The sequence below is a fragment of the Nomascus leucogenys genome, chromosome 10 (assembly GCF_006542625.1).
Source record: "Nomascus leucogenys isolate Asia chromosome 10, Asia_NLE_v1, whole genome shotgun sequence".
NCBI classification, from domain to species: Eukaryota; Metazoa; Chordata; class Mammalia; order Primates; family Hylobatidae; genus Nomascus; species Nomascus leucogenys.
Window position 1 is genome coordinate 62,722,105 of NC_044390.1, and position 13,622 is coordinate 62,735,726.

At 52.8% G+C, this 13,622-nt stretch overlaps 1 protein-coding gene across 3 annotated transcripts; it reads left to right on the top strand.

Annotated features, from left to right (window-relative positions):
• The first annotated feature begins 144 nt into the window (after nt 1–144).
• Nucleotides 145–10,945, top strand: KCNJ14 (potassium inwardly rectifying channel subfamily J member 14). Of its 3 annotated transcripts, none has more exons than XM_030820985.1 (3): nt 145–277; nt 6,952–7,720; nt 9,468–10,945. In XM_030820985.1, the coding sequence occupies exons 2-3, from the start codon at nt 7,007–7,009 to the stop codon at nt 10,062–10,064; spliced, it is 1,311 nt and encodes a 436-aa protein (XP_030676845.1). In that variant the 5' UTR covers nt 145–277; nt 6,952–7,006; the 3' UTR covers nt 10,065–10,945. The 3 variants fall into 3 exon arrangements, with proteins under 3 accessions (XP_030676845.1, XP_030676846.1, XP_030676844.1); XM_030820986.1 differs by having other exon boundaries at nt 6,955–7,720; XM_030820984.1 differs by lacking the exon at nt 145–277 and having other exon boundaries at nt 6,560–7,720; nt 9,468–10,608.
• The last annotated feature ends 2,677 nt before the right edge of the window (nt 10,946–13,622 follow it).

Genomic DNA, 13,622 nt, shown 5'->3' on the forward strand with positions numbered 1-13,622 from the left:
CTCCGCCGCTGTCTCCTGTCCAGCCTGCCTGGGCTGTGGCCCAGCCGCTCTGCCTGGCCGGCCTCCCTGGCTCCCCCTCTGCGGCTCTGAGCTGGCCCCACCCCCAGCCCCCCTCCATCCAGCCTCTGATCCGTCTGTGGACTCTGAGGTCGGGTGCCTGTCACACGGTCCCTGGGACCAAGGACAGACTACAGCCCCTCGGCACCCACAGAGGCTTCCCCTCAACCCTAGCCGAGGAGCCCCCAGCGGAGGGCATGGGGGTGGGCCGCCCCACCAGGTACGTGCCTCCACGCAAGGCCCCGCTGAACCATCCCCTCCTGCTCTGCTGCATCGCCCCCATCCACCCCTGCCCCAGCGTCCCTGTCCTCAGCTCGTCCCCTTCAAGGAGGCCCTGTCTTCCCATCAGCGACAGGCTCAGCGCCAGGAGAATCTACCCCCAGGTTTAGTGCCTCCAACTCTCACCCCATCCCCATTTTATGCATTTTCTCACTGGCTTCCATCCTTTCAAAGAAAGCCTGTCTGTCTGTCTCTGTCTCTGTCTCTCCCCCCCATCTCTGTCTCTCCCCCCATCTCTGTCTCTCCCATCTCTCTCTGCCTCTGTCTTCACAATTTCATCTCCCCATGTTGCCATTTCTTAAAACATTTCTTTTCTCTTTTTCGTTTTCCCAATTGCCCTGTTCGCCTCTGTCTTCTCTGTCCCCCTCCATCTAGGTCTCTGTCCCCCCTTTCTCTGGGTTTCTGTCCCCCTCTGTCTCTGAGTCTCTATCTTCTCAAGGTCTCTGTCCTCTCTCAAGGTCTCTGTCCCTTTCTCTCTGGATCAATGTCCCTTTCCTGCCACCCTCTCTGGGTCTCTGTCCCTTTCTCTCTGGGTCTCTTTCCCCCTCTCTCTCAGGGTCCCTGTCCTGCTTGGTCCCTATACTTTTTCTTGGGGCACCCTCTCAACACTCCTCCTGCCTATCTCTGTATCTCCTTGTCTTTCTGCAGTCTCTGCTTTCCAACCTGCTGTCCAGTCCCCACCGGTAAGTGGGGAGTGGCGGGGAACACCCCTGGTTTTGGAAGAGTAAGACAGTGTTGACTTGGGTGGGTGAGGGTGGGGCCTGGGGGCGGAGTTTTCTGGCCTCAGATTAGACAGTGACTTTGACACGAAGTTGAAGCACCTTAAGCCCTGTATCTCCTTTATATGGAAACATTAAGCTGCTCTCGCAGGTCAGGTGGAGGATCCCTTTCCCTCCCGCCCTGCTTTTGCTAGGGGAGGGGAGTGCCCTGAGCCTGAGTTGCAGCCAGCCTGGGAGCTGGGCCATGTTGGCCGCAGATGGCCCCCTGGTGAAGGTCCCCGTCGGCTTTGGGAAGTAGACACGGGGGTCTGCCTCACGGGGCTGAGGTGGGACTGGAGGATTTTGAGGGCAGAGCTCTGGGAAGGAAAGAAAGGCTTAGGACCCAACCAGCATTCCCCCTGCCACTGCAGGGGCCTGGCCAGCTCATGGCGTTCCCTGAGCCTGTTCCCCAACTGTGAAAGGGGGTGGTGATCTTCACCTCCCAGCATCCTGAGCAGTCAAGGTGAGCAGTGGGGTCTGAGAGTCCGGTGGGGGCTGTGGGCATGTCGGGAGCTCATCGCGAGGCCTCGTACGTACCAGGTGTGTTTGAAACCAGAGTGCTCTTGAGAAGACTGTGGTTTGGCACTCAGGCCGTGGCTTCCAGGAGGCCTGGGTGGGAGGCTAGGTTTTGCCACTCCTCTCCCCACTGGCTGAGAGACCTGCGACAAGGGACTAACCTCAGCCCCAGTTGGCTTTTGTGTGAAAAGCCAGGTCCCTTCATCAAAGGGCTTTGGTGAGAGATGGGCAAGTGAGGGTGAGAGGCCCAGGCTGGGACCTGTGGAGCACAGGTCAGTGTCAGTGCCCACCTGCCTCCCCAGCCCATGGGGGTGGTTCCCGGGGGTGGAGTCAGTGCAGAGTGGGGATCCCCAGGCTGGGGAGTGCTGCAGGTGTAGATGCTGCATCCTGATGTTGACCTCCGGACTGCCCCCTTGGGCAACGAACCTATTTCCCCTTTTTGGGAGAATAGTCTCTAACATGCAGGGTTGTCAAGGGTGAGACAGAGTCAAGGTTGGGGTACACTGTGGGCACTGGACACAGCCAGGCTGGTTCCCTCTCACCTCAGCCTTGCCTCTGTCAAGTGGGCCTAACGAACCCCCGCGAATGGCCAGGCTGCCCGGGTGGTTGTGGGAGACCCAGTTGGTGCCAAACTTGACATTGTCTCATGGTCTTCTTTCCAAATGGAGTGTGCCAGGCCCTGCCAAGAAGCCCCTGAGGATCCCCAGGTTCCAGCACAAATTATTTAACCCCTGGAATGGTTTGTCCTGATCCAGCCAGTTCCTGGGAAGTTCCTCACCACAGGGCCAAGCGTTTGGTAACCTTGCAGCGAACCCTGAAGGCAATGAGGGGTGCGGGTCCATGCCCAGCCCTTTCCTTTCGTCCACCCTGACAGGCTGCTGCGATTCTCTCCATTTCTTTTCTTCCTTTATTTTTTATTTTTATTATTTATTTATTTTTTAGAGACAGGGTTTTGCTGTCTTCCCCAGGCTGGTTCTCAAACCCCTGGCCTCACGCATTCCTCCTGAGTTGGACTCCCAAAGTGCCAGGATTACAGGTGTGAGCCACCGCACCTGCCCTCTTTTTTTTTTTTTTTTTTTTAAGAGATGGGGTCTTGCTCTGTTGCTGAGGCTACAGTGCAATGGTAGCATCATAGCTCACTGCAGCCTTGAACTCTGGGCTCAAGTGATCCCCCACCTCAGTCTCCAGAGTAGCTGCATCACCATGGCTGGATAATTTTTGTTTTTAAGATAGGGTCTCGCCATGTTCCCCAAGCTGGTTTCAGACTCCCGGGTTCAAACAATCCTCCCACCTTGGCCTCCCAGAGTGCTAGGATTACAGGTGTGAGCCACCATGCCCAGCCCCCAGGCCTCCTGCCTTTCACAGGTGAGAGAGCTGAGGCTCAGGAAAGGATGTGACCTGTCATCAATCACACACCTAGTAAATGGCTGAGCAAATTGAGTCTCTGGAAAAGGAAGCCAGAGATCCCAGGAGACATGGTGAGTGAGCAACTAAGCCAGGATTGGGCCCTTACCCATATGGTAAGAAGGCCCTTCCTGGTCTTTTAAGAAATCCCAATTTCTCCACCTTACAATGGAGGAAACCGAGACTCAGAAAGAGTTGCCAAAGATCAGAGGGTTGGGCATGAGCCCATTTCATTTATTTTACAATAGCTTCATTGAAATCTAATTCACGTATCGTATCATACACTCATTACAGGGTACAATTCAATGGCTTTTAGTGTATTCACAATTGTGCAGCCATCACAATTAATTTTTTTTTTTTTAAACGGAGTCTTGCTTTGTCGCCCAAGCTGGAGTGCACTAGTGCAATCTCAGCTCACTGCAACCTCCACCTCCTGGGTTCAAGTGATTCTCCCACCTCAGCCTCCCGAGTAGCTGGGATTAAAGGCGCGTGCCTGTAATCACCACACCCGGCTAATTTTTGTATTTATAGTGGAGACGGGGTTTCACCATGTTGGCCAAGCTGGTCTCAAACTCCTGACCTCAAGTGATCTGTCTACTTTGGCCTCCCAAAGTCCTGAGATTACAGGTGTGAGCCACCACGCCCGGCCAGCATAATGTTTTCAAGGTTTATCCATGTTGTTGCATCTATCAATACTTCATTTCTCTTTATTGTCAAATACTATTCATTGGGTGAATATACCACATTTTATTTATTCATTAGTTGGTTGATATTTGGGTTTCCACCTTTTGGCTACTATGAGTAATGCTGCTGTGAACATTTGTGTACAAGTTTTTGCATCTGTTTTCATTTCTCTTGGGTATATAAGTAGGAGTGCAATTGCTGGATGATGTGGTAATTCTATGTTTAACCATTTAAGCAACTGCCAGACTGCTTCCTACAGCAGCTGCAATTTTTCATTCCCCACAGCAGTGTATGAGGATGCCAATTTCTCCACATTCTCACCAACACTTGTTTTTTTTATTATAGCCATTCTAAGTGGGTGCGAAATGGTATTCCTTTGTGGTTTTGATTTGCATTTCTCTGATGGCTAATGATGTTGAGCATCTTTTCATATGTTTATGAGCCATTTGTATACCTTCTCTGGAGAGATGTCTGTACAGATCCTTTGCCCACTTTTTTTGTGCCTCAGCCTCCAGAGTAGCTGGGACTACAGATGTGCACCACCAGGCCCGGCTAATTTTTGGATTTTTAATAGAGACGGGATTTTGCCATGTTGGCCAGGCTGGTCTCAAACTCCGGAGCTCAAGTGATCCAGCTTCCTCGGCCTCCCAAAGTGTTAGGATTACAGGCGTGAGCTGCTGCGCCTGGCCCCCTTTGCCCACTTTTAAATTGGGTTATTTGGCACCAGCCCACATCGTGAAACCCTGTCCCTACTAAAAATACAAAAATTAGCTGGGATGGTGGTGTGAGCCTGTAATTCCAGATACTCAGGAGGCTGAGGCAAGAGAATCTCTTGTACCTGGGAGGTGGAGGTTGCAGTGAGCTGAGATTGCGCCACTGTACTCCAGCCTGGGCGACTGAGACTCCGTTTCAAAAATTAAAAAAAAAAAAGGCCAGGAACGGTGGCTCACGCGTGTAATCCCAGCACTTTGGGAGGCCAAGACAGGCGGATCACGAGGTCAGGAGATCAAGACCATCCTGGCTAACACGGTGAAACCCCGTCTCTACTAAAAATACAAAAAAAATTAGGGCGCCTGTAGTCCCATCTACTCGGGAGGCTGAGGCAGGAGAATGGCGTGAACCCAGGAGGTGGAGCTTGCAGTGAGCCAAGATTGCGCCACTGCACTCCAGCCTGGGCGACTGAGCGAGACTCCATCTCCCAAAAAAAAAAAAAAAAGGCTGGGGGGTGTATGTATCTTTTCATTACTGAGTTGCAAGGGCTCTTTATATAGTCTAGATACAAGTTCCTCATCAGGTATGTGATTTGCATCTACAGTATCTTCTCCCATTAGTGGGTTGTCTTTTCCCTTTCTTAAAAAACTTTTTTGAGACATGGTCTTGCTGTGTCTGTCGCCCAGGCTAGAGTGCAGTGGTGCAATCATAACTCACTGCAGCCTCAAACCCCTGGGCTTAAGCAATCCTCCCACCTCAGCCTTCCAAGTAACTAGGACTACAGGTTTGCATTACCACATCTGGCTAATTTTTAATTTTTTTGTAGAGCAAGCCCCTTGCTATGTTGTCCAGGCTGGTCATGAACTCCTGGGCTCAAGTGATCCTCCTGCCTCAGCCTCCCAAAGCACTAGGATACAGGTGTGTACCACCTCGCCTGGCCTCTCTTCACTTTCTTGATAGTGTCTTTGGGAGTGCAAAAGTTTTTTAGTTCTGGCCGGGTGCAGTGGCTCACGCCTGTAATACCAGTACTTTAGGAGGCCAAGGCAGGAGGATCACTTGAGGTCAGGAGTTCAAGACCAGCCTGGCCAACATGGTGAAACCCCATCTCTACTAAAAATACAAAAATTAGTCAGGCGTGGTGGCACATGCCTGTAATCCTGGCTGCTCGGGAGGCTGAGGCAGGAGAACCCAGGAGACAGAGATTGCAGTGAGCCAAGATCGCACTACTGCACTCCAGTCTAGGTGACAAAGTGAGAGTCCGTCTCAAAAAAAAAAAAAAGTTATTTAGTTCTGATGCAATTCAATTGATGGATTTTTTTCCTTTTGTTACTTTGTGAGCCTGTTTTTGAACCACAGCTGACCTCAGAGCCCTGAGGCATCTCTCCATGCTGAGAAGCAGTTACACCTTAGGATTATGAGCATGGACTCTGGAGCTGGATGGCTAGCATTCAAATCCCAGTTTATTTAGCTGTGGTCTTGGGGAAGTTACTTAAACTTTCTGTGCTTCAGTTTCCTCATCTAGAAAATGGGGATAATGATGTCCGCCTCATAGGCTTGCTCTGAGGCTCAAATATGTAAACTCATGTAAAGTGCTTATAACAACCTCCAAACTATATAAACATTATAATTGATAGAACACAAATTATGAATTCAGTACATAGATTTAGCACTGTATAAATGCATGCTGTAATTATTGTGGCACTTGCTATAATATCATTATTGTTATAGTATTGTTGCTGTTTATGCTGCATCTTCCAACTTGAAAGCTGAGTATGGGCCAGGTGGGGTGGCTCAGGCCTGTAATCCCAGCACTTTGGGAGGTTGAGGAGGGAAGATCGATTGAGGCCAGGAGTTTGAGACCAGCTTGGGCAACATAGTGAGGCACCTGTCTCTATAAAACAAACATAAAATTAATAAAACATTTTTAAAAAGAAGGTGGCTGGCGGGGCGCAGTGGCTCACGCCTGTAATCCCAGCACTTTGGGAGGCCAAAGCAGGCGGATCATGAAGTCAGGAGATCGAGACCATCTTGGCCAACATGGTGAAACCCCATCTCTACTAAATTATAAAAACTTAGCTGGGCATGGTGGCCCGTGCCTGTAATCCCAGCTACTTGGGAGGCTGAGGCAGGCGAATCACTTGAACCTGGGAGGCAGAGGTTGCAGTGAGCTGAGGTTGCAGTGAGCTGAGATTGTGCCACTGCACTCCAGCCTGGCGACAGAGCAAGACTCAATCTCAAAAAAAAAAAAAATTAAAAAAAATTACCCAGGCGTGGTGGTGTGCACCTGTAGTCCCAGCTACTCAGGAGGCTGAGACAGAGAATCGCTTAAACTTGGGACGCGGAGGTTGCAGTGAGCCAGGATCATGCCACTGCGCTCCAGCTTGGGCGACAGAGCGAGACTCTGTCTCCAAAAAAAAAAAAAAAAAGTATCGTTCCACCTATTTGACAGATGAGGCCACTAAGTCCCACCAGAGAGCATGCTTGGCCGATGAGCTCACCCATTCCTGGTGCCCCTGACGTTTCTGCCGGTTTCTTGTCCCAGCAGGTTGGGGGCGCCTGCCCCCCACTAGGCCAAGTGGAGGGGGTCCCTCCGTCCAATGGGCCTGGCCAGGGCCCTACGCCGCCTCAGCGGCGCCTTGGATTCGGGAGACAGCCGGGCGGGCGATGAAGAGGAGGCCGGGCCCGGGTCGTGCCGCAACGGGTGGGTGCCGGCACCGGTGCAGTCACCCGTGGGCCGGCGCCGCGGTCGCTTCGTCAAGAAAGACGGGCACTGCAACGTGCGCTTCGTGAACCTGGGTGGCCAGGGCGCGCGCTACCTAAGTGACCTGTTCACCACGTGCGTGGACGTGCGCTGGCGCTGGATGTGCCTGCTCTTCTCCTGCTCCTTCCTCGCCTCCTGGCTGCTCTTCGGCCTGGCCTTCTGGCTCATTGCCTCGCTGCACGGCGACCTGGCCGCCCCGCCACCGCCCGCGCCCTGCTTCTCACACGTGGCCAGCTTCCTGGCCGCCTTCCTCTTCGCACTGGAGACGCAGACGTCCATCGGCTACGGCGTGCGCAGCGTCACCGAGGAGTGCCCGGCCGCTGTGGCCGCCGTGGTGCTGCAGTGCATTGCTGGCTGCGTGCTCGACGCCTTCGTCGTGGGTGCTGTCATGGCCAAGATGGCGAAACCCAAGAAGCGCAACGAGACGCTGGTCTTCAGCGAGAACGCAGTCGTGGCGCTGCGCGACCACCGCCTCTGCCTCATGTGGCGCGTCGGCAACCTGCGCCGCAGCCACCTGGTCGAGGCCCACGTGCGTGCCCAGCTGCTGCAGGTGCGCGCGGGAGGAGAGGCGGGGACTTCCGTGAGCCCTGGGGGATTGTGGGAGATGTAGGCCCAAGGGCGAGGGGCGTGCGGTCCTGGAGGGGACGTGGACTACAACTCCCAGCAGCCTCTCGGGCTTGTGGCCTGCGAATAGGTCACTGGGCAGCTGGGGATGTAAACCCAACAGAGAGGTATGTGACCAGCTTTTCCTGGAGGCCTGGATTTGGGGCATACAGAGCTTCCTGTGGCTTGAGGATGGGCCGCCTGTGGGTAGACCCGAAAGGGCCACGCCTGGCCTGTCAAACCTCTGGATCGTAATTCCCAGAAGCCTCTGGGTCAAGGGACCTGTCCAAAGATGGGGTGGCCTCAGATGCAGCTTTGCGAGGGGGTGGTGGAGGGCCTGCGTGACCGTTCTATTACTCGGGCTTACAATTCCCACTGGACACTGTGGCACAGTCAGAGGCCTGTGACTTGAGGCCCCTGGGAGAAGCAGGCCCTGGAATGGGTGCAGCTCATCGCTGTGGAGCACAGTTCTCCAGGCCTCTAGGTGTGGGGTCCTGCAGCATCTGTGGGAGAATTTATTCCCCGCCTCAGTGGCCCATTGTATCCCACCAGTCTCCAAACCTCTGAGAGCAGGGTGGAGGTGGCAACGAAACGAAACTGCACCTCCCATTGGCCCCTGGGGTAGTGGCTCCCTCCCGTGCCCTGAAGAAGGGGCCTTAGTGTTCCTAGAATTGTGGTGAAATTGCTCAGACATCTCCGTTCCCAAGAAACTCTGGGCCAGCAGCTGCCGTTGCCCAAGTAAAGTGACTTTAGAACTCTGGGTTGAGGCTGGACTTGGAGAGGATCGGGGGTGGTGGGAGCTGCAACTCCCAGCCGCCTCTGGGGTTCCTCTACTTGGGGCTCCCAGAGACAGTTACAAGAGGAGGATAAGTGCCCACCTCCCACTTCAATCTCCTGCCTGAAGCTTTGAGATACCAGGATTCATGAACAGGAGGGACACTGGCTCTTGCAGAAGTCTGTGGGGCAGTGACTTGGCCTGGGAGGTGGCTATGGAACCAGTGGGTAGGCGGGGGTGAAAGGCCCACACCCCCACAAAGCATGCTCACACACAGAATGACATGGAAGGGCTTGCAGTTGCCCTGGCAGCTGGGATAGCTCAGGGGAGAGCCCAGGGATAAGCCTGAGGCAGTGGTGGGTGTAGAATGTTGGACCTAGGTTGCCCTAACTCCCCCTTCTTGTCATCTGATTTATCTTTCTCTGGCCACATACTAAAAGCCACTTTTCTCTCCCGCTCTTTCTCCAATTCTCTGTTGGATGTCATCCTTATTTTCTGTTGTTGCTTTGATTTCATCTCTGTCTTGCTGATTTCTGTGTCTCTATGCCAATATCACTCTGTCCCTCTCCTTCTCTTCCCCCACCATGCCCCTCTTCCCGTTTTCTACCCCCAAACCCTGAGTCTCTTTCCTCTCTATCTCTGGGTCTCTGTCCCATGTCCCATGCTTTCTCTGGACATCCATCCTCCCCTCCTGGGTCTCTGGCTCCCTCACTGGGTTTCTGTGCCCTCCCCTGCCATCTCTGACTTCCTCTCTCTCTGGGTTGCCGGCCCCATCTCTTGATCTGTGTTCTCACCCTTTCCTTCACTCCTGTGGTCTTTGCCTTCTTCTTTCTCTGCATCTCTTCCTCTCTCTCACTCCGTCTCTGCCCGTCTCTGTGCTCCCTGCTCTCTGTCTTTGGCTCCTCGCCTCCTGCTGCAGCCCCGTGTGACCCCAGAGGGTGAGTACATCCCGCTGGACCACCAGGATGTGGATGTGGGCTTTGATGGAGGCACCGATCGTATCTTCCTCGTGTCCCCCATCACCATCGTCCATGAGATCGACTCTGCCAGTCCTCTGTATGAGCTAGGACGTGCTGAGCTGGCCAGGGCTGACTTCGAGCTGGTGGTCATTCTCGAGGGGATGGTTGAGGCCACAGCCATGACCACACAGTGTCGCTCATCCTACCTTCCTGGTGAACTGCTCTGGGGCCATCGTTTTGAGCCAGTTCTCTTCCAGCGTGGCTCCCAGTATGAGGTCGACTATCGCCACTTCCATCGCACTTACGAGGTCCCAGGGACACCGGTCTGCAGTGCTAAGGAGCTGGATGAACGGGCAGAGCAGGCTTCCCACAGCCTCAAGTCTAGTTTCCCCGGCTCTCTGACTGCATTTTGTTATGAGAATGAACTTGCTCTGAGCTGCTGCCAGGAGGAAGATGAAGACGATGAGGACGAGGAAGAGAATGGGGTGGAAACAGAAGATGGGGCTGTTAGCCCCCGAGTTCTCACACCAACCCTGGCGCTGACCCTGCCTCCATGATGCAAGCTGATGTCCCCTTCCCCATGTATGCCCCCTTCCCTGAGGTAGCAAGATGGAGAGATCGGGCTCTCTCCTGGGATGGGGGCAGGTGTTCCCGAATACCGACAGGCCTGCTGGGTAAATGACTAGGTGGTAAGGTTCTGCCATGCCTGGTGACCCACCATGGACATACTGGACCTTAATTCCTCTGCTTCTGTGCTCCCTCCTGAGACCCCTTTATGAGCCTGATTCCTGAGTCTCACCAGAATTCTGGATCACCCAAGAGGAAAAGACTGGTGGTTCTAGATTCCTTTATATGGGGAGACTTGGATTGTTGACCAGGGTGAGAAACCAATGGTACAGACTGCCTTTGGGGAAGCAAGTTGGCAGTTCTTGAACAGCATCAGATATCAAGAGTTTGTAGGTCTGGATTCACCTAAGATTCAAAGGAGTGTTGCTTCTCAACTCAGCCAACTGAATAGCAAAGCATTTGTTCTAGACCACCTAAGGAGGGAAGGTTATGGAATGCCCCAAGTATTCAAGATCATCTTGATTGACCAAAGACAAAAAAAAAAAAAAAAAAAAAAAAAAAAAAAAAAAAAAAAAAAGACCTGTGGTTCCATAAAGCTCATTAGTTGAGATTCTGTGAGTCTAGGTTGACCACAGAGGCAAGCACTGGTGATTCTAGGACAGGTTTTACCTGGAGAGTTGAACTACTCCAGAAACTAAAGAGTAATGTTTCTAGAATGCACAAAACATTGTTAGTCTGTGGGTTTAGAAAGACTGAAGTGACAGATTAAGAGTCCTTGATATTAGATAACTCCAACTTCTGGCTGTAGAGCACCCAGCCAGGAGAATAAGCAACGCTTTGAAAGGATCCACGGGGTGGGTTGTTGTTTTTTTTTTTTTTTTTTGAGACGGAGTCTCGTTCTGTTGCCCAGGCTGGAGTGCAGTGGCGCAGTCTCGGCTCACTGCAAGCTCCGCCTCCCGGGTTCACGCCATTCTCCTGCCTCAGCCTCTCCGAGTAGCTGGGACTACAGGCGCCCACCACCACGCCCGGCTAATTTTTTTTTTTTGTATTTTTAGTAGAGACGGGGTTTCACCGTGGTCTCGATCTCCTGATCTCATGATCCGCCCGCCTCGGCCTCCCAAAGTGCTGGGATTACAAGCGTGAGCCACCGCGCCCGGCCTGTTTTTTTTTTTTTTTTTTTTTTTTTTAAGTGCCATTCTAGAATGTCCAAAGGGAATCAGGATTCTGTGGCTATAGACTGATCACAGAGTCAAGGAAGCAGTGGCAATTCTAGATATCTGAGATTTTGCTGGTTCCAGTTTGCCCAATGGAGTTGAGAATCTCAATGATTCTAGATGACTTCTTGTGGTTCTGTAATGCCAAAAGGAATGAAGGCTCCAGGGATACAGAGTTGTCCATTACCAAAGCCTGGAAGTTCTCATCACCTCCAGGTGGACTGCTTGGCAGTGCTAGGAGGTGGACTCAGGACTTGAGAAGCAACATTTCTGGGCTGACCTAGAAGGTGAAGGTGAAAGTGAGACCCTGTAGGGCACAGGGCTAATTAGTGGACAAGGGAAGGGGGAGGCCCAGGGCTGGTGAGTCTAGAATGCTCTGGAACCCTACACCTAGTGATGTGTGTCTATTTCTTTATTTATTTTATTTATTTTTTTTTTTTGAGACCGAGTCTCACTCTGCCGCCCAGGCTGGAGTGCAGTGGCGTGATCTCAGCCCACTGCAACCTCCGCCTCCCGGCTTCAAGTGTTTCTCCTGCCTCAGCCTCCCGAGTTGCTGGGATTACAGGCATGAACCACTGTGCCCGGCTAATTTTTGTATTTTTAGTAGAGACAGGGTTTTGCCATGTTGGCCAGGTTGGTCTTGAACTCCCGACCTCAGATGAGCCACCTGCCTCGGTCTCCCAAAGTGCTGGGATTACAGGCGTGAGCCACCATGCCCAGCCGTGTGTCTGTTTCTTAAAGATATTATACATATGTATATTATATATATGTAATATAAATACAGATATCTATCTCTTTTTTCCCTTGGTCCCTACAACAGGCTTAGAGATGGAGTGCTAGCTAATTGGAATGAGGTCTTTTTCAAGGACCCCAGAAGCTTTGCTCTAAATCCCAATGCTGCCCCAACTTACTGTGTCACTTTGGATTCCTCTTCATGTCAGTTTCCCCATCTGTAAAAATGGGACATTGGAACTTGAAGTTCTTCAGGGGCCTTTCCAGCAGGATGAGTCCTCACTACACCAAGGGTGGGATGGGCATTCGAGTCCTGGGGATTTCCCTCCTCTCCCCAGTGCTGGATCATACGGCCTTCCAGGAGAGGCTGGGATGTAAGATACTCTTGGAGGCTGGCTCTGAACTCGGGTGTCTGAATCACAGGGCAAGGGTAGGCGTGGGCTGTGGCTAACAGCCAGAGTCACTTCCCTGGCCCAGCTTGGGGACCTGGGGAGGAGGAGGTAGCTCTGGACACCAGGGTTCTTCCCACTGTGGGAAAATGAGTGTTTTAGGGGGAGATCTGTCCCCCAGATTAAAGAACTGGGAGCCCTAGCGGGTGTGTCTGTGAATGTGCTTCTCGAGCATGGGTCGTCCGACCTGGCCCCCTGCCCATGCTACCATCTACCTAAGTGCCCCGCAGGCTGGGAGCCAACTGCAGAGGGAGCCAGTGACAGTGAGGAGGACGTGTTCCCACCCTGTGTTCTGGACCGAGGGCAGCCACTGTCATTGCCATTCAGCCTTCACAAGTACTGCATCAACCCAAATGCCCCCTCCAGCTTCTCCATCTCCCTTTATCCCTCAGAATCCCCATGTAATAACCGGATGGGATTAATTAGCTGGCTGCTCTCTCAGCTCAGGGTGTCTGGGGTAGGTAGGGACAGGGGCAATGGAAACGCAGGGTTGGGGAAGGATGTTAAGTTGGAAGTGAAGGGGCAGGGAAGGGGTTTTATCTGGAAGGAGAGTAGGAGCAGGGCAGCCCAGCCTGGGTTTCCACTGGGGAGGGCAGGGCCTGGGCCACTCATAAAGGTCAGTGAGGGGATTAGGAGCCTCCATGTCTAATCCGACAGCTTAACTAGGTCCTGGCCCTGAATCCGTCCCCACCTGCCCAGCCCAGGGACGGCAAATGAGGACGAGGCCCAGACACCACTTCAGCCCCCTTTATGGCTTCCCTCTTTACAGGGGTGCCTGGGTTCCCTATTCCAGCCAGCCCCTTGACCCCATTCCCTTACAAATAATGGGACATAAAGGCTGGGGAAGAGGAAGGGGCCTCAGAGGAGGGAGGAGTTTAAGAAGGGCAAGGGTGGCCAGGCACGGTGGCTCATGCCTATAATCCTAGCACTGAGGTCAGGAGTTTGAGACCAGCCTGGCCAACATGGCAAAACCCTGTCTCTACTAAAAATACAAAAATTAGCCGGGCATGGTGGTGGGCGCCTATAATCCCAGCCACTTGGGTGGCTGAGGCAGGAGAATCGCTTGAACCTTGTGGGTGGAGGTTGCAGTGAGCTGAGATCACGCCAGTTCACTCCAGGCTGGGCAAAAGAACAAAACTCTGTCTCAAAAAAA

Bases quoted from the DNA above. Each gene is read 5' to 3' on its own strand.
- KCNJ14 (XM_030820985.1), top strand. From the start codon at position 7,007: ATGGGCCTGGCCAGGGCCCTACGCCGCCTCAGCGGCGCCTTGGATTCG. The intron at 7,721-9,467 runs GTGCGCGCGGGA...CTCCTGCTGCAG, and splicing joins TGCGTGCCCAGCTGCTGCAG to CCCCGTGTGACCCCAGAGGG.